Consider the following 20,999-nt stretch of genomic DNA (forward strand, 5'->3'; position numbering starts at 1 on the left):
CGTATCCAGTGGCTCGATCACATAATTTATTTAATTTCAGCCCATACCTGGCTCTCTTGTTTGGTATATACTGCTTGAAGTGCAGTCGGCCAATGAAATGTATGTGGGAAAAGGAATTGATTACGGGGCGTATCTTGTACAATTTGTCATGGTTGGGATGATCTCGGGGAGGGCACTGTGAATTGTCATTAAAGTGGAGAAAACGCATAATCATGTCGTATCTTGTCCTGGACATGACAGCGGAATATATGGGCATGTGTTGGATGGGGTTGGTGGACCAATATGCATGGACTTCGTTCTTTTTTGTAAGCCCCATATTGAAAGTAAGGCCTAAAAACAATTTAAATTCATCCAGTGTGACACATCGCCACTGGAACATACGGGCGTAGGAAGAACTGGGACTGGCAGCAATAAATTGGGATGCATACAAATTAGTTTGATCCACCATATTTTGCAGAAAATCTTGTGGGAAAAATAAAGAAAAATAATCGAATAGAGAAAAATTTGTAGTGTCGGGCTGCACACCTGGCTGTGCGGTGAAAGGGGGATGATAGCGGATCCTGAGTTGGCAGGCAACCATAAGGGGTTTGCCAGGGCATCGGGAAGGTAGGACTGGTGCTGGGTTCTTCGGGTTGGGCGTGTAATTCCAGTACTTGTACTGGGCTCCTCTTCCTGGGGTCTAGCGCTGCTGGTGGTGGGCAGATCTCCTGATCTTGGTCCTGATCTTGGTCCTGATCTTGGTCCTGATCTCGGTCCTGATCTCGGTCCTGATCTCATTCTTTTGGGAGGGACGGTTTCCTCCGCGGACTCGGACTCTGATCCACTATCCTCCACTGGCTCGTATTTCGAACCAGAATCAGATGATGGGAACTCCCCGCTGCTCTCATCATCCGACATTTCAAGAATCTCATATGCCTCCTCAGGTGTGCAAACCCTTTGGGACATTATGGCAATGCTTATTGGCGGGCCTGTGTAATGGTACTGCTGGTGGTAGTAGTACCGATTGAGGTATTAGTGGCGGGCCTGTGTGGTGGTACAGATGGCGGTATGGGTGGTGGTGGTACAAATGGCGGTACGGGTGGTGGTGGTGGTACCAATGGCGGTACGGGTGGTGGTGGTGGCGATACCGGTGGCGGTACGGGTGGTGGTGGTACCGATGGCGGTACAGGTGGTGGTACCAATGGCGGTACGGGTGGTGGTGGTACAGGTAGTGATGGTGGTACAGGTGGCGATGGCGGTACAGGTGGCGGTATGGGTGGTGGTGGTACAGATGGCGGTACTGACGGTGGTACGGGTGGTGGTGGTACCGATGGCGGCACTAGTGGCGGTACTGGTAGCAGCCTGTGTGGCAGTATAGATGGTGGGCCTGATGGCGGTACTAGTGGCGGTACTGGTGGTGGTACCAATGGCGGTACTGGTAGCCTGTGTGGCGGTACCGTTGGCGGTGGGCCTGTGACAGATGGGCTGATTGGCTGGGCTGTGTGACAGGTCCTCTTTATTGGGGGGGGGAGCATTTTGTGCACAGTACAATACAATAAAATGTCAGACAGACACTGATTTCACTCACTGATCCCTGCTCTCTCCTCACACGATTGGTGTGTGAGGAGAGAGCAGGGATCAGATAGTAACGGCTACTCAATGTTTACATTTGTGACCGGCTGTGATTGGACACAGCCGGTCACATGGTAAACAGCTAATTTCATTGGCTGTTTACCCTGATCGGGGAAGCGTTGTGTCCGAGGGACACATGCCGTCCCCGATCGCCACGCTACTCGCCTCCCTCGACCCCTGCTCTGCATGCCTTCGGCGGCGCGCACTAGTTTGTTGTGACAGATGATCGGCTGTGACTTTAACACAACCGATCACGTGGTAAACAGCCAAATTCATTGGCTGTTTACCGTGATCGGGGAAGCGTTGTGTCCGAGGGACACATGCCGTCCCTGATCGCCACGCTACGTGCCCCCGTGGGTGCGCGCCGGCATGTTATCCTGCTGGACGTCATATAACGCCCAGTCAGGATAACGCAACCACTTCCCGGACATCAATATGCTATTGACCGGGCGGGAAGTGGTTAATAACACAGAACTTCAGTCATTTTTTCAGCTTTCCATCAATTAAATCTTCTGCCCTTGTTGTTTTAACTGGATAGTAAAATATTTTTTTCTGCCAGTAAATACCTTATACAGCCCACTTCATGTTTCTTGTCTGGTAAAAAGCTTAGGCTTATGATATCATGCACAGCTCTCTCTCTCACTCTTGTGAGAGTTTGCCAGGAAGGGGGGGGGGTTAAGTCATAAGAGGGCCAATGAGAGATGCAGGGCTTCAGAGCTGGAGGTGTGACTCTGTGTGTCTATGTAAATCCAGGAAGTGAGCAGGCAGCAGCTTCAGCTGCCCACAGTTAAAATAGATGCAGCCAGACGTTGCAGTGTCGACTGCGGCCATCTTTGTGGTTGGAAACAAATGCTGCTTATACAGACTGCTGTCTTTTACATGCTCATTTTTATCTGATGAAATGTGAGTACCCTGGATTTTTCTTTGAATAAATATGACCTTGGTTTTATAATACTACACCATGAGGAGTTCCTTCTTTTATATTTTATGCATGCACCTCTGTTTATTTGGTGGAACTACAAGACCCAGCCATCTGTGATCTCCATTAATGGTTTTGTGGATCTGTGGATTTATCATGCCTGTTTGACCACCTGTGATTTAGTGGTCTATTCTTTTTGGTAAGAGGTCTGGTGTGTTGATGTTCGTTGGAGGATAAGTCCGTATTCACCTAATTTGTATTTCTGTCTACACTGTGGGTGATTCCAGCGTTTTCTCCTGAACAAGGACTTTATTTCAAACACTATGGACTTTTTATTTGCAATACTACATTTATAGTGCTGCATATCATTATATTTTTCATGCTCCTTATTGTCGCCATACAATTAATGCAACTGCTTTATTACCGTTACTAACGCAGTGATTAATCTTGAATTTAATAATCACAAGATGCTGTATCTCATTTGTGATGCTTTGTTTATTGACGTATATCGGGGGTCTCCAAACTTTCTAAACAAAGGGCCAGCTTACTGTCCTTAAAGGGGTTGTAAAGGTAAAAATTTTTTCACCTTAATGCATTATATGCATTAAGGTGAAAAAACTTTTGACAATACCGCCGCCCCCAGCCCCCCCGTTTTACTTACCTGACACCTCGAATCTTCGCTGCTCGTTCCCGTCATCTCTATTGCAGCTCAGCCTGGTCGCTGATTGGCTGCAGTGAATGGATTGAAAGCAGCGCAGCCATTGGCTCGCGCTGCTGTCAATCACATCCGATGACGCGGCGCGCCGGGGGGCGGGGCCGAGTGATACAGCGAGCGGCTATAGCCGCCGGCTGTATCACGGGAGCGCGCCCACAACAACTAACCACCATGCAAGGGAGCTCGCATTAAGGTGGTTATTTCTTGCGGGGAGGAGCTGAAACAGCCGCCGAGGGACCCCAGAAGAGCAGGTTCGGGGCCACTCTGTGCAGAACGAGCTGCACAGTGAAAGTAACTATGACATGTTAGTTATTTAAAAAAAAATATAAAATTACCTTTACAACCCCTTTAAAGTGTAAGTTCACCTTTACAGAAAAATCTGTAAGGTGCACTTACACAGGACCCCCTCCTCGGCGCCAATCTCCAATTCTGAGCCCTGCTATAGCCGCCTCACGGCTCTGGGGCTTAGAAATCCTCTCGGCCTTCATGCGTCTTCTTCCCCCGCTGAGAAGATAGACTACGTGGGTTCTGATTGGTCAGCACCGTCACATAGGCGCAATTAGAATGCTCCTCAACGTCCCTCCTGACGGGGTACATTTAGGACATTAAGCTCCGGGGATTTCTAAGCCCCGGAGCCATGAGGCGGCTAAAGCAGGGCTCAGAACGGGAGATTGCCGCGCTGCAGGTCAGCAGGACTGGGGAGGGTGAGGAGGGGGTCCTGTATAAGTTCACGTTACAGATTTTTCTGTAGAGGTGAACTTACCCTTTAAGGCTTCAGGAGGGCTGGGTTGTGGCCAGTGGGAGTAGAAAATGCCCCGGCGTCAGTTGGAATAAACAATGCCCCATCATTGGTTTTAGTGGGAGAAATAGTGACTTTTTGTTGGTATGAGTGTGAGGAATAATGCCTCATCAATGATGTCAGTGGAAGGAGTAATGCCCCATCGATGGTGTCAGTGGGAGGAGTAATGCCCCATCGATGGTGTCAGTGGGAGGAGTAATGCCCCATCGATGGTGTCAGTGGGAGGAGTAATGCCCCATCGATGGTGTCAGTGGGAGGAACGGTGCCCGCTCATTAGTGTCAGTTGGAGGAAAAGTGTCCCAAGGGCTGGCAAAGGCCAAACAAAGGGCCACATCTGGCCCCTGGGCCACAGTTTAAAGACCACTGACATATATCATCTTTGAGATTTGTCACAACCTTTTGCAACCAAATAACTGCATTTTCTGGCATAATAAAGAACCATTGCAATTGAGAAAAATACACTCATTAAAGGATTTATTAGGAACACCTGTACAACAGATTATTTTATAGAACTATCTAATCAGCCAATCGTGTCAACAAATCACCCATGTACGGGTTAGCACTTTCAGTTATTGTTCACATCAAATACCGGAATACCGAAATACACAATAGTGATGCAGGAGGGATTCCCCCATCAACACAGTCAGTGTTCAACTGAATCAAGCAATTTTCTTTCCTTCTACACATGGAAGAGTACTATAGCTGGAGATCTGGGATAGAGTTTATTCAGAATGGTACAAAAAATAAAACACATCCTGTGAGCAGAAGTTGTACAGATAGAAATGCCTTGTTGGTGAGAGAGAGAGAAGAGAATTGTAATGCCGCGTACACACGACCGGACTTTACGGCATACTTTGCCCGGCTGACTTTGACGAACTTTCCGAATGAACGGACTTGGCTACACACGATCAACCAAAGTCTGACGGATTCGTACGTGATGACGTACGACCGGACTAAAACGAGGAAGTTCATAGCCAGTAGCCAAGAGCTGCCCTAGCGTCGGTTTTTGTCTGTCAGACTAGCATACAGACGAGCAGACTTTTCGACCGGACTCGAGTCCGTCAGATAGATCTGAAACATGATTCAAATCTAAGTCCGTCAAACTTTTGAGAAAACAAAGTCCGCTGGAGCCCACAGACGATTGAATTGTCCGACGAAATCCGGTACGCCGGACCAAGTATGGCGTAAAGTCCGATCGTGTGTACGCGGCATAAGACTGATTCAAGCTGACATAAAGTAAACTAAATGGTGCAGTGCTCTAAATATACAAGTGTAATCAAACACAATACGAAACTTAAAAATATATAAACTGTAATAGAAAATAATAACACCACACTGAAATGAAACAGTCCGAAATGTATCCAATACGGTGAGGAGGACAGAATTCCTCTTCTATATATAAATGTTTATATGATGATCCTCAAGACACCCCCATCCTCGTGCACCGTCACCAAAGAAAAGAGGGCAAACCGCACTTACCCGAGGGAATGGACTCCCTTACCAGAAGTATGGAGTCATTCTCACTGAGTGTGTGTATATATAATCACCAGATCAATACCAGGACATCTCTCCCACACAAGTAATCATATGGATGGTATCACGTCAGTCAATACTCCAATCCCTATGCCAGCATAGAGTTTAAAATGGTTCACCATCACCAACCAACGTCATGCAAGAGATAACAATTCCACATAGTGTAAAACTGTAAAGTTGCATTTATTGAAAAATAAAGGAATGACACTCACACGATAAAATATTAAAAGCGCTCATAAAAACCAAAACGTCCCGGGATGATACAATAACCATTTCCTGGGTCGAAGAACACAATGACATCAAAGGCACAGGCTTCGCCAAATGCGTATTGTCATAAACGACATCGTTCGAGGCCCCCGGATGTCATTTATGATAAAACGCGCCAAACGGAGCCTGTGCCCTTGACATCATTGCGTTCTTCGAACGCTGTCGTAAACAAAACCTTGTCATTTGTGACACTGAAATAAAGTTCTAACCAAAAAAAAAGTAAACATTACGTAATCGCAGTATCAGCACTGTCCCCCCAGTACAAACCAGTGGGCATGCATTCAGGGTGGTTTGCTGGTGTACACAACCCCTAGGCGCTGACGGTATGCAAATATGTGGCCTCCCAGTGGATGGGCCTTGGCGCCGACAGGCCGCATATTTGCATACCAATTTGCAAACATAGCTGTGCTGAGAGTGCATGCTCCCAGCAGAGTTACCGGTGGCTAACGGAAAACTCCCGATCGCTTCTTTTTGCGATCGGGAGCTTTCTGATCATGTGACAGCCAATTATGATGGTCACATGATAATAAACCCCACCCCGCCTCCTGGCATCTAAAACCACTTAAAGGGCCAAAAGGCATCGGCGCAAATGGGTTAAAGCAGTGGTGGTCAACTTTCATAATATAGGGGGCCCCAAGTGTGGCTCATGGAATCATCAAAGGGCCACACATAATTTTCAGTGAATGTAAAACCACAGAAAGCTATTAGAGATTGTAAAAAAATGCAACAGGAGATGGTCACAGACTGCAAACTTGTTGTAGCACTTGTCGGTGATTGGGGATATGCTTAAAGCAGAACTAAACCCATCAATTTAATGGTTTAAAAAAAACTTGCAGCGCAACTGCCTCAGGCGACCTGGACACGACAGGGGCGGCGACTTGCAAAACGACTTCTATATAGAAGTCTATGCAAGTCGCCTCAAGTCGCCCCCAAAGTAGTACAGGAACCTTTTTCTAAGTCGGAGCGACTTGCGTTGCTCTGATTAGAACGGTTCCATTGTACAGAACGGGACGCTACTTGTCAGGCGGCTAGGTCGCCTGACAAGTCGTCCTAGTGTGAACCGACCCTAACTGTCACATTTGCATGTGCTCTCAACCAAATTGTCAAACCATTAAATGGCTGGTGTCATAACTGATCACATGTGCAGCACCTGATTGGTTACTGCAGATGATTGCACATCTCATTTGGCTCTGGATTGTCTCACCAAACCAGCCCAGTCATTTTTGGTGGTTGTAAAACTGCCCAGCTTTGCTACAGATATAATTATGTGTAGAATATACTAATGGCATAATTAAAATAAGCAGAAATATGAGTTCCAACAGTGTAATTACTGATCTGAAAATGAAGTTCATTATTGGACCATTAATTGGCAACTAAGAAACTGAGAGATAATTAAAAAAAAAAAACTAATCTCAAAAAATATAATTATCTTCTCTTCTATTTTGTATGAATTATTCTATTAAATAACTAATGAAGGCAATCGGCTAAATAAAGCTCCTGGGCGAAAATATAGTTGTGTATCATTTAAAAAAAAAAACAGATAAAAATATAGAGAAGTATAATAAAAATACACTTTTCCTGTAAAATCCCTAGGCGGAAAATGCTTGGCTCCTCCCTCAGGATCAGTGAATATCTTTAAAAGAGAGGGTTAGAGACCCGCCAGCATTCTCTTTTTTTTCCTCATACCTTATGGACAGCGAATGATGGTCGAACATCCTTACCTCTGCATTCTCCAGCTTCCGTCTGTTTTCAGCCTGTTCCAGATGCGGTTCCTGTTCTCAGGCAGCTAAACGCGCTTAAAAGACAGGGAGTCCCTTCTGCTGGTCTTTTGGGACATGCAGTGCTTCTTAACCAAGAACTACAATATCTGCAGCCATTAATAGGTACTTGCTCAGAGGCGTGCAGCAGAGGAAGCAGCTACAGTTAGCCCCTTACCATTGGTTCACGCAAGGGCGGCACAACTTGCAGGTCGCCTCACCGAGGCGACCTGCACACGACTGCCACGGCGACTTGCAAAACTACTTCTGTATAGAAGTCTATGCAAGTCGCCCCAAGTCGCCCCCAAAGTAGTACAGGAACCTTTTTCTAAGTCGGAGCGACTTGCGTCACTCCTATTAGAATTAGCAAGCCCTCAACAAACTCCATGTACGACAGAGTCTGGAACAAATTTAGATTTTTTGCCACCAGCAAAAGCTTCAATCCCAATACGCCCTCCTCTTCCCAACTTCTACATTTCCTTCAAGCAGGCCTAGACTTGGGTCTAGGACTAAGTACCTTAAAAGTACAAGTAGCAGCAATTTCTGCTGCAACCGGCAACAGGTGGGCAGAGGACCTACTGGTGATACAATTTTTCAAAGCAGTCAAGAAGATACGTCCACCTGTCAGACAGTCCTTCCCCTCCTAGGACCCCTCCATTGTCCTAGAAGCCTTGTTCAGCAAACCATTCGCTCCTTCAGAAACCACATCACTATGGAACCTGGAACTATCCTTTTTAGTCGCAGTAGCATCTGGCAGAAGGGTATCGGAGCTTCGAGCTTTAGAAGCAGATGACAACCACATCGTCTTCTACCCCGACAGGGTGGAACTTAGGTCAGTCCCCAAAGCGTCTTCCTTTACCAGTCTCTCTGAACCCTGGACTCTTAACAGCCTTTTCCGACTAAGATTCGGAATCACTTCACGAACTTGATATAACAATTATTCCAGGACGATCGCGTCATGGATAATAAAGTTGATCCAGGAGGCGTACAGGGCAAACAAAAGGGCTGGAACCACCCACTTTGATAAAAGCTCATTACACCAGGTCGGTCTCTGCCTCTTGGGCAACAAGGGGAACCTATCAGTTGAAACTATCTGCAGAGCAGCCTCTTGGTCGTCTCAACACACGTTCATGAAACACTACAGGGTAGATCCAGGAGCTCTTTCATCTGTTGATTTCGGCAGACAAGCCATCAAGACAGCATTATCTAAAAGCTAAATGATAGTCTCTCTTCTAAATAAATTATTTTCTAAGCATTATCCCACCCGTCTAGGTAGTTATTTGTCATGGGTATGCTGCCATGGAGGCACCAGGGAAACAGAAAATGGTATCAACCTTACCGTAATTTTCTTTTCCTGATGCCTATCCATGGCAGCATACAAACCCACCCACGGTATGCTATATTACGTAAGAATGCTGGGGGGTCTCTGAGGCCTCATGTACACTTAGGGTTGCCACCTCATCCCTTTAAACCCGAACACATATTAATTACACAGGTTCTGTGGCTGATTAAGATGGTAATGAACTCACTTGGTGCCTTATCTGCATTTAATTAGCCTCAGGACCTGTGTAATTCAAAGATGTTCGGGTTTAAAGGGATGAGGTGGCAACTCTATGTACACTGCTGCTGGTAAACGAACATTTAGGAGCAGTTGGGCATTTTTTCAGCTGCCCCTAAACTCTCCTCTATGTCATCCTATTAGCACATGTACACAGGGTGGTTTATAGTCGTTTCTAGGCAGTTGAGTTTAGAAGCATTTTTTGGAACACAAAAAATGGGTTTAGACGGATGTTCAGAGGCATTTGAAACGCCAAATGCCTGTAACAGCCTGTAAACACTGCTAAAGCGGTAACTTGCGTTAAGCAAAGTTTCATATACAGCCGTTTTTCCTTTTAACTAAATAAAAATTCTTTTTTTTTCACAAACGCTTCTAGACGCAAACGTGGCTAAATGGATGTTTTTTGATGCCGGTTTCTAGCTGTCAATTTAAGTCGTTCAGGAGAGGTTAAACAACATCCCGTGTACATGAAGCCTAACTCTCTCTTTTAAAGATATTCACTGATCTTGAGGGAGGAGCCAAGGCAGAGCTTGTTGTGGGTATGCTGCCATGGATAGGCACCAGGAAAGAAAATTACAGTAAGTATGACACAATTCTCAGTTTTTTTTTTTATTTTGGATAGACTAAGGGAGGGTAATAACCCATCAGATTTTTTTTCACCATTTCTGTCCCATTGCAGATATTTCCCTATCACTTCCTGTCCCATAACCAAACAGGAAGTGAGAGGATATCTCTGCAAATTAAAATAAATTTTTGGGGGACCCTAGCTCGCCAGAACTAGTGTCCCCATTGGAAGATTTCCCATCTATTACTTTTCTGGGGACAACCCAAAAATTGGGGTTTTCTTTCTACTTTCACTTTTAATGATAAATGGTAAACAGGACAAATTGAGCGGGTGAATCTCCTTAACAGGGGCACAGACAGCAACAAAAACTGACAGGGGCTCTAATCCCTCTCCACTCTGTCCAAAACTAAAAAAAAAAAAGTTTTGTCTTTAGTTATACTTTAGTATTATTAAACAAATGGCAGTTTTGCAACAAATTCATATATTAAAGCAAAGAGTAAACCCTTAGCCCCCATGCAACTTGTCATTGACAGTTCCAAATTGCATGACAAGTCACACTCCATTGCCGGTAATGGAAACGTTCATATCAGCGTGACTCAAGTCGCAGCGCCTATGAAAAAGGTTCCTTCACTACTTTTTACCGATTTCATTGTGACTTGCATAGACTTTTGTTAAATGAAGTCAGAAGCCGCAATGAAATCATCAGTGCAAATCACACTGATGTGCGACTTTGAAATGGCGCTAAAGTAGCGTGATTTCAAAACCGCACTGGTGTGAACCAGGGCTAAGGCCCCTTTCATATGGAAACAGAAGGGTGGTAAAAACATTTTTACACCCACCCCTACCTAGATTCCCACCTAAAACCTATCACGACAGCCAAAGGGGGTGGTACACATGCCGCAGAAAATTTTACTTGGCTTGTATTTGGTGACAGGTGACACTGCCTGTCCGACTCTTAATGGGACCGTGCAAAAACTGCAAGCCAGCCATACATAATTCCCCTTGGGGTTGGAAATAATAAAAGAAGGATCACCTCCTGAGTGCGTAGAACTGATGCACTACCACCCTTGTGGATCACTTTTCAGAGAGTGGTAGAGACAGCTGCCTATGTGAAGGGGGCCTAAAGCATTGTGTATAACTGACAATAATAAAACTAATTTCTATCAGTGCACATAGTAATGACCTTAATTAGTATATAGTGATATGAGTGGTAAGTGATATAACAAAATCCCGCAAAAAAAAAAAAAAAAAAATGGAAAATACCCCCCCCCCCCCCCTGGCTGCTGCACACACAGAAAATGAGCAAGGGATAATAACCTTAATCACTATGTAGTGATATGTGTAGTAGGTGATGTGACAAAATCTCACCACAAACCGAAAAATACTCCCCCACCTGGCACACACAGAAAATGCGTTCACTTCACATATAAAGTATACATAACAAAACAGTGTTGCGCTTCCTAAATAACTACCAATAAATCCTTAAAGAGAATAGATGATTAACTTGCAATAAAGCAAGATACTGATTGCACAATCAAATATTTGTGTTCCCTGACTGGGATTAGTGAACAATACACAATAATAAAATATACGTGTTCCCTATATGGGAATAGTGAACAATAGACAATAAAGATAAAGTCCACACACTCAAAAAAAATAATAGAATAAAAATAAGAGTCCAAATGCACAAAAAATAATCCTCAGCTTCTGCACAAAAACGCACAACACACCACTAGTGCATAAACGTTGAAAGTGCAAGTGCTCTCCTCCACCTCAATACCCTAGCTGCTCACCTCCAGTTCTGACCCCTGTTTCACCAGAAGGCCAGAAAAAGCAGTTTCCCTCTCAGGGATATAAACAAATCAGCTGGTGATGGAGCTCCTATTTTGTCCGTTCTGCCTCCGGCTGATTAGGTGGGTACCAGCCAGTACAGATTCCCTCAATGGGGTCCGGTGCACATAGGAACAGAAAAGGCAAAGTCTAGTGCTCTCTGTATATCAAAACGGTTTATTTCCTCCTAAAGGCTTAAAAACTTTACTCACAAACGCAGCACTTGAGCAGTGCGGGCTCAGGATGCATAGAAACGACAAGATGCTCGCGGGATGACGTTGTCACTGCGACGTCTTCCCCCTATACGCGTTACGTCAAATGGGCTACTACACCACCGTGACTTCTTCAGTAAGGGTTCCCTTACTGAACTTACTGAAGCAGAGCGTTTTGAAATTGCAGGCAGAATCGCTATGATTCTGCCTATGAGTCAAAATGCCTAGGTGTGAACAGGGCCTCAACGCTCACACTTCGCACATATGCCTTGCTGGGTGGCCAGTCTTTATGTGCTGAGTGTGAAAGATCTGCAGCCGCAGGGACCAGCAGATGATCATGTGAGTGTGGTCACATGATCGCCAATCCAGCCTTTCCAAACTATTTAAAGGGACACCAGGGCAAGCAGAAAAGGATTAAAGCTAGGGTTGCACCAATACCAATACTAGTGTCGGTACTTATACCAAGCAATTGCATGAGTACTTGTAATCGTGCAAATACTCCCTGATACTTGGGCAGCCTCAGACATGATCAGTGCGGCGGTGGGAGGGAGTTACCAGCACCGATCTCCCTGTATAGCAGTGGTTCTCAACTCCTGTCCTCAGGACCCACTAACAGGCCAGGTTTGCAAGATAACTGACATACATCACAGGTGATATAATTTGCTGCTCAGTGATTGCAGTATTCTAGTCTGCATTTCCCCAAGGTAATACTTAAAATCTGGCCTGTTAGTGGGTCCTGAGGACAGGAGTTGAGAACCACTGCTGTATAGCTTTTCTGACAGCCGCTTCTTCTCCTCCCTTTTGCGGCTGTCAGGGAGATCGGTGCTTGTAACTGCCGCCGCACCAATCACCCCCGGCTGTTCTCTTCTTACAGGTCCCCCTCTGCGCTCCTTGTGTCCTCCTCCTGGTTCCGAACCATTTCTTCCTCCAGGTCCCCGTCTGTGTCCTCCTCTGGGTCCTCCTGCATCCTCCCCGGCTTTCTGTGTCCTCCTCCGAGTCCCGATCCCTTTCTTCCCTCTGGTCCCCCCCTTTGTCATCCTCTGGGTCCCCCTGCGTCCTCCCTGGCTCTCTGTGTCTTCCTCCGGTCCCCCCCATGTCCCGGATCTTTCAGGAGGGAGAGCAGAGGAAAGAGCCAGTAAATCTGTCAGTGATCACTGCCTCTGCCCATTCATAACTAAGCATAGTAAACTGTACTTCAGTTTATGAATAGAGAGGAGCCGCTGTCTCCTGTCCATTCATCGTCAGTGCAGCTGAGGCTGCAGAGAAAGGGATAGATGAATCTCTATCCTCAGTCCCTTTCCCTGTCTCAAAGAGGAGATATCTCACCAAAGGCCAAACCCCCCCCAACAGGGCTGATAAAAAAAAAATAATAATAATTTAAAAAAAGAAAAAAAAAATATTTTTCAAAGTTAAATTGTATAAGCAATAAAATAAAATTAAAAAAAAACCAAAACACTGACACTGTCCACTCCCCCCCCCCCAAAGAAGAGAAAGCATTGTAAAAAAAATAAAAAAATATAAAATTGTAAAAAATAATAAAAAATAAATTAAAAAAATGCTGACACAGTCCACACCTCATCAGTGCCCATCAGTGCCACCTATGGGTGCCCATCAGTGCTCTTAATATTAGTGCCACTGTCACATGACATTAAAAAAAAGGATCTGTAATCGGTTTCGGCGAGTACTTGAAAAAAGTATCGGTGCTTGCACTCAGTCTTGAAAAAGTGGTATCGGTGCAACCCGAGCTAAAGCCATTTGTGTTGGGGGGTGGCCAAGAATCAAAAGCAAGGTAAGACAACTTTAATAGAAAACGACTTTTTTTTACCCAAAACAGATGGAGACTTTACAATGCTGTGGCCGGGTTTTTTTTAGTCTCTGTCCTGAAATCACAGCAGAAGATCAGAAGTAATCTCTCCAAAGCAAGGAAAACCCCCCTCGTAGACAGCTGTCCTTGGAACATTTGTCCCCACTGGAAGATTTCCGCTCACCTCTTTCCGTGACAACTAGGTTGGACTTCCCCTCACTTTTCGTCTAGGTGACAATGCTCACCAGGACAGAGAAGGTGATCTCCCCAACGAGGACACCGACAGCAATAAATCCTAATGATTCCTAAACCTTTCCTACTGTATCCAAAATTAAAGCAATATTTTGGCTTTAGATACACTTTCAGCCCTCGTTCACATGGAGCGATTTGTTATGAGATTTGACCTGTCAAATAGCACGACAAAGTCGCAGCCTATTTCCAGTAATGGCACTGTTCCAACCAGTCCGCTCCAATTTGCAAAAGAAGTTCCTGCACTACTTTTGGCGATTTTGGGTGCGACTTCAGTAGACATCTATGCATGAAGCTGCACAGATGGTCTTCCAAGTTGCACCCGAAGTCGCACTGAAATGTGGCTTTGAAATCGTGTGATTTCAGATAAAGTCGCACAATTTCAAAGCCTTGTTCAGTGTGAACGAGGGCTAAGGCCTTGTTTACATGAGCTGCCAGGGGGGGGGGGGGTGTACAGTACACACTTCCGCAGTTGCAGTGTGGCACGACAAAAATGATGCTTGAGGTTATATTCGGCAGGTGGTATTGTCTCCAAACACAACCCATTCAAATGAATGTGGCCACATCGCAACTGCTTTACAACCGCATGTAATGCACGCAACTTTCAACACAGTACCGCGCGCCTTTCAAAGGTTAAAATGGGAGATGAGGAGGCAAAATACCATCTCTGATCCTCCTATCAAATGCCTCTGAAAAGCGATCCACCACAGACGATGACGGACGCAAGTGTAAGCATGTCCTAAAGCCCAACTCTAGTGGAAACATTTTTACATACTATTTATAATAGATAGCGGAAGGGTTAGAAGGTGTGTGCAGCCTATGGTATTAGGGTGTGCACCCCAAAGTTCAAACACACATGACTTTCTCTGCAGCCTCAGCTGCACAGGACAGTGAATGAATGGGAAGTGCTCTGTGCTGAGCGGCTTCCTATACTGTACTAAGCTTCAGTTATGAATGAACACAGTGAGTGAGTGTGTTCACTGTGTTCATTTAGAAAAGGAAAGGGCTGGTAAATGACATATTAATTAGCCCTTTCCCCGCCCTCTATCCTAAAACATCCCCCACAGCAGCTGGGGGGAGAAGAGAGGAGGGAAGTCAGCAGCACAGGAGGGGGGGCTAAATGGGGGGAAGCCTGTGTGGGAATCTGCACCGCACATAGTGATTAGGGTGTGCCCAGGCACACCTGGCACACCCCCAACACATACCTATGGTTAACTGGGTGTGTTGAGTGTGCCTGGGCATACCCTAAGCACCCCGAGTGGTGCAGGTTCCCCCTGCTGCCTGGGCCCTGCCCCCCCCCACAGAGCTGCTGGCTTCCCTCCTCCCTTCTCCTACCGGCTGCTGCTGCAGGCACAAAGGGTGCATGTTTCAGGATGGAGAGCAGGAAAATGTGTCATTTACAGCCCCCTTCCTATTCTGAATGAACACAGTGAGTGATCGGTGCCAATCACTCACTGTGTTCCTTTATAACTGAAACATAGTAAACCATGTTTACTATGCTTCAGTTTGTGAAAGAACACAAAGCCGTTCAGCACAGAGCATTCCCCAGGCAAGGGTATGTGTGTGTTTGAGCTTTGGGGTGCACACCCTAAGGCAATAAGCTGCGCACAACTATGGGTTGTTATATTGCAGGGAGATTTCCTCTGTCAAGACAGGAAGAGGCGGGAGATTTCCCTGGCAGACACTGGCAAAAAGAAAATCAAAGCACATATTTTTAGGGGGGGCGGGGGTGGAACTTCTGACAATGCTTGTATTGCTGTCTGTGCCTGGTCCCAGTGACAGGTGCTCCCACAATTCTTGTCCTGGTGTCACAGGGACAGGAAGTGAGGGAAATCGCTCCAATGGGGTCACAGACAAAAATAAAAACATGACAGAAACGTTAAGAGTGACCTACGTTATCCAATACTCTAGAGATGGTAGAAATCAGGCATTTAAGATGGCAGGTCTATTAGAACGGCATATAGTAAATGCTTGGCTTTAATGATTAGAAATGCAGGGATGTGAGGACTATTAGACTCTAGCACTGCAGGGGTCCATGTATTAGCAAGCACTCACCATGTGCTCAGCTGGGTGACCTGTCCCCGATCTCTCCTGTGTGTGCCGAGCAGGGAACACTGTGCGCCACATTGGGATTTGTTGTGATTTCTCACTCTCAGCAGGGAGACGCCGCCCGGGGTTGCCGTGGGGACGGGGGCGGGGCTCTGCAGGTGAAAGGCCCGCCTCCTTCCCCGGCACTTGTCAGTCAAGAGCAGGCATTGTACGTTTGGAAGGAGGAGTTAGGGCGGAGTTCATTAAGATGACGGGCACGCCCCCTCCCAGAGTGGACTAGGCTAAGCATCGCACAGCACAGAGGCAGCAGGCAGCGGTCCTCAACACATACATATTCTTCCAGTACTAGAAAGAATGCTTGTCCTAAGATACATGAAAGGGTTCAGGGCCTTTGTTTCTGTTCACCCCATAGACTTTAATGGGAACGCATGGAAAGTACATGTGAAATGCATGTGTGTGTGTTTTTAGGGCCAGTTTGCACCATAGAAACGCAGTCCAGTTGTTTTTCTGTATATGCTTTTTATGCGTTCCAGTGCGTTTTCGGTGCACGTTTTTAAACCATTCCACCCCTTTTTTTCTTCACCTTAAAGGGCCAGTTCACACCAGAGGAAAACAGTTTGGATGCATTCCAGATGCTTTTCTGCATTCGCCTTTTTGACATGTTTTCGATGCGTTCCAGTGCGTTTTTTTCAATCTTCTTTTTTTGCACCTTATGCCCAGGTTCACACTAGTGCGATCACAGAGATCACAGGTGAATTGTACCAGCTCCTGCAGTACCGATCACATGCGATGTCTGTGAGATGTGAGTTCAGCCATACAGTTGTAAGGCTGAACTGGCATTAGATTCGCACAGAAAAAAGTGCAGGGACTTGTTTTTCCCCGCACTAGAATCGGATCTCATGGGTGTTCTCACCCATCTGAGTTCACAGTTTGCACTGCGATCTGTGAACCGATCTGTGGATTTAACAATGTAATGACACCCGCAGCGGTTCGCAGAAGGCAGTGTGAACCATGTTCCAGTACAGTTCAGTGCAGAAAAAATGCAGCATGTTCTACTTTTTTTTTCCTGGAACTGGACCGCACTGGTGTGAACTATGACATTGAAAACCATATGACCTACTTTCCATGTGTTTTTGATGCAGAAAAAAAACGCACTGGACTGCATGTGGTGTGAACTGGCCCCAAGGCTGGATTCACACCTATGCATTTTTAGTGCTTTTTGCATTTTGCAGATTTGTACTACAGAATGTGTTCCATAGGAAACCATGTTAAATGGACTGTAGTGCAAATCTGAAAAATGCAAAAAGCACTAAAACTGCATAGGTGTGAATCCAGCCTTATGCCCTGTACACACGGTCGGACATTGATCGGACATTAAGACAACAAAATCCTAGGATTTTTTCCGACGGATGTTGGCTCAAACTTGTCCTGCATACACACGGTCACACAAAGTTGTCGGAAAATCCGATCATTCTGAACGCGGTGACGTAAAACACGTACGTCGGGACTATAAACGGGGCAGTAGCTAATAGCTTTCATCTCTTTATTTATTCTGAGCATGCGTGGCACTTTGTGCGTCAGATTTGTGTATACACGATCGGAAATTCCGACAACGGATTTTGTTGGAAAATTTTATATCCTGCTCTCAAACTTTGTGTGTCGGAAAATCCGATGGAAAATGTGTGATGGAGCCCACACACGGTCGGAATTTCCGACAACAAGGTCCTATCACACATTTTCCGTCAGAAAATCCGACCGTGTGTACGGGGCATTAGTGTGTTTTTGGCAGAGGTTTGTGTATAAAATTCTGTCTCCTCCTACAAAAAACAATTCATGAGGCATGACAACGCATCAAACACACCTGTGAAAATGTACTACAAGAACGCACTGAAAAACGCATCATCATGCAGCAGCACTAGTGTGAACCTAGGCTTACATTCACACCTGCCAATGCACCCTGCCTCCGATAAGATGCGAAAGGACCAGGACAAGGGGTGGGCATGAGGGGCAGCTGCCCTGGCATTATGCATAGTTGCCAAGAGTCCCGATTCGTCCGGAACATCCACGGAATTCAGATCCATGTCTGAGCCTATCCCAGGCAGAATCCCAGAAAATAGGGTTAGTCCCAGGCCAGGGTATCTGATCCCATATAAAAAGTCAGTCACCCGGTGTCATCTCGGGCCACCCATACAGTAAGCTGGGTGGGCTGGTAGTTGGGTCTGGGTGATGGAGGGAGAAGGAGCGATATAACCGAAAACATCAACCAGCTACTGGCTGAGGAGGTAGCAGGAGGTGGGCTGCACTGCGTCCCAACCAATGGGTGCGGTGTCTGGGCTTTCTGTCCTAGCCAATGGGTACACTGTCCATTTTTGGCTTTCTTTCTTTTTCTTTTTGTCTTTCTTTCTGCTTCTATGCTGTGAGGGAGGGATTTGAAATGGGGGGGGGGGGGAGATGTGTACTAGGAGGGGACATTTTAGATGTAGAGTGTTTGTGCTAGGAGGAGTTAAGTGAATCGCTGCGATTCTTGCCCGCAATCTAAAAACACTCTACAATGACAAAACGCAGCTTGAGGTGCCATTATTTTCAATGGCACCTAAAATGTCGTGCGGTGTTGCCGCAATTGTGCAATTTATCATGTGGCAATCGCATTGTGTGAAGCTTGTCACCCAAAAAGGAGCAGAAGCTTCTTTTGGAAACATGCTTCACGCAATGCGATTTGCTGTGATTGCAACACGAAAAATCGAGTGACAATTGCGGCAAAACCGCGTTTTAGGTGCCATCGAAAGAAATGGTACCTGAAGTTGCGTTTTGTCATTGTAGAACATTTTGAGATCACAGGCAGAATCACAGTGATTCTGCCACAATCCCAAAACACCCAGATGTGAATTGATCCTTAGGGAGCCTCCTGTACTCATTCATCCAGAGTGGGGGTCCTCTAATACAGGAGGTTACTGGCCACATCACAATGGGAAAACAGGAAAAAAAAGCCTAAGAAAAGAATACTGTTGCAGCTGCCACATCTATTGATTGGTAAACTGCAATATATTACATTTTTGGTTTGGGTTTAAAGTGGTAATAAACCCTTACATATACCCAGTGAAGTGACTGGCCTCAGGTGATACACAGAGATGAAACAAAGCCTCCTACACATGTTGTACCTGTTTATCTGCAGTTCCTTCTTCTTTACATCCATTCAAAGTGCAGAATGTACAGTGCCTTAAAAAAGTATTCATACCTCTTGAAATTTTCCACATTTTGTCATGTTACAACCAAAAACATAAATGTATTTTATGTGATAGACCAACACAAAGTGGCACATAATTGTGAAGTAAAAGGAAAATGGTTTTCAACATTTATTACAAATAAATATGTGAAAAGTGTGGCATGCATTTGTACAATGCCTTGCAAAAGTATTCACCCCCCTTGGCATTTTTCATGTTTTGTTGCCTCGCAACCTGGAATTAATATGGATTGTTTGAGGATTTGCATCATTTAATTTATAGAACATGCCCACTGCTCCTCTCTGCAAATCCCTTCACTGGCTTCCCCTACCCCACCGTGTAAAATTCAAAATGCTAACCATAACATACAAGGCCATTCACAACATCGCCCCCATCTACATCACCAACCTCATCTGCAGATATCGCCCAAATCGCCCCCTCCGCTACTCCCAGGACCTCCTGCTCTCTAGCTCCCTTGTTACCTCCTCCCATGCTCGCCTTCAGGACTTCTCCAGAGCCTCTCCCATCCTTTGGAATTCCCTGCCCCAGTATGTGCGATCAGCCCCTACCCTGTCCATCTTTAGGAGATCCCTGAAAACTCACTTATTCAGGGAAGCCTATCCCACACCCACATAACTGCCTGAGCCACCCCCATGAAATCATTCTTTGCAGCTATTACCTTTTGTACCACCACCCCCTCCCTTTAGAATGTAAGCTCTACGAGCAGGGCCCTCCTGTACCTTTTGTATTGAACTGTACTGTAATTGTGTTGTCCCCCTTATACATTGTAAAGCGCTGCGTAAACTGTTGGCGCTATATAAATCTCGTATAATAATAATAACTTTGAAGATGTTTTTTTTTATTTTAAAGCAAACCACAAATAGGACAAAATAATAGAAAATGTCAATGTGCATAACTATTCACCCCCCCTAAAGTCAATACTTTGTAGAGCCACCTTTTGCGGCTATCACAGCTCCAAGTCGCTTTGGATAGGTCTCTATGAGCTTGCCACGTCTTACCACTGGGATTTTTGCCCATTCATCCTTGGAAAAACTGCTCCAGCTCCTTCAAGTTGGATGGTTTGCGCTTGTGAACAGCAATCTTTAAGTCGGCCCACAGTTTTTCTATTGGATTGAGGTCTGGGCTTTCACTAGGCCATTCCAACACATTTACATGTTTCCCCTTAAACCACTCAAGTGTTGCTTTAGCAGTGTGTTTGGGGTCATTGTCCTGCTGGAAGGTGAACCTCCGTCCTAGCCTCAAATCACACACAGAGTGGTACAGGTTTTGCACAAGAATATCCCTGTATTTAGCACCATCCATCTTTCCCTCAACTCTGACCAGTTTACCAGTCCCGACTGCTGATAAGCATCCCCACAGCATGATGCTGCCACCACCATGTTTCCCTGTTGGGATGGTGTTCTTTGGTTGATGTGATGTGTTGGGTTTGCGCCAGACATAGCGTTTTCTTTGATGGCCAAAAAGTTCAATTTTAGTCTCATCAGACCAGAGCACCTTCCTCCATACATTTTGGGAGTCTCCCCCAATGCCTTTTCGCAAACTCAAAACGTGCCATTTTGTTTTTTGCTGAAAGTAATGATGGCTTTCTTTTGGCCACTCTGCCATAAAACCCAACTTTATGGAGCGTACGGCTTATTGTCCTCCTATGTACAGATACTCCAGTCTCTGCTGTGGAACTCTGCAGCTCCTCCAGGGTTACCTTAGGGCTCTGTGCTGCCTCTCTAATGAATGCCCTCCTTGCCCGGTCCATTAGTTTTGGTGTGCGGCCGTCTCTTGGCAGGTTTGCTGTTGTGCCATGTTCTTTCTGTTTGGTTATGATAGATTTGATGGTGCACCCAGGGATCATCAAAGATTTGGATATTTTTTTATAACCTAACCCTGACTTGTTC

At 45.6% G+C, this 20,999-nt stretch overlaps 1 protein-coding gene across 1 annotated transcript in view; it reads right to left on the minus strand.

The window, feature by feature from the left end:
• Positions 1–15,994, minus strand: part of DNAH14 (dynein axonemal heavy chain 14) — a 415,539-nt gene extending 399,545 nt beyond the window's left edge. The window contains 1 exon segment of the mRNA XM_073628322.1: positions 15,875–15,994. Coding sequence (XP_073484423.1) covers positions 15,875–15,946 — 72 coding nt within the window. The 5' untranslated portion in view covers positions 15,947–15,994.
• Between the last annotated feature and the right edge of the window lie 5,005 nt (positions 15,995–20,999).

This window comes from Aquarana catesbeiana, linkage group LG04 (genome assembly GCF_042186555.1).
Source record: "Aquarana catesbeiana isolate 2022-GZ linkage group LG04, ASM4218655v1, whole genome shotgun sequence".
In the NCBI taxonomy this organism is placed as follows: Eukaryota; Metazoa; Chordata; class Amphibia; order Anura; family Ranidae; genus Aquarana; species Aquarana catesbeiana.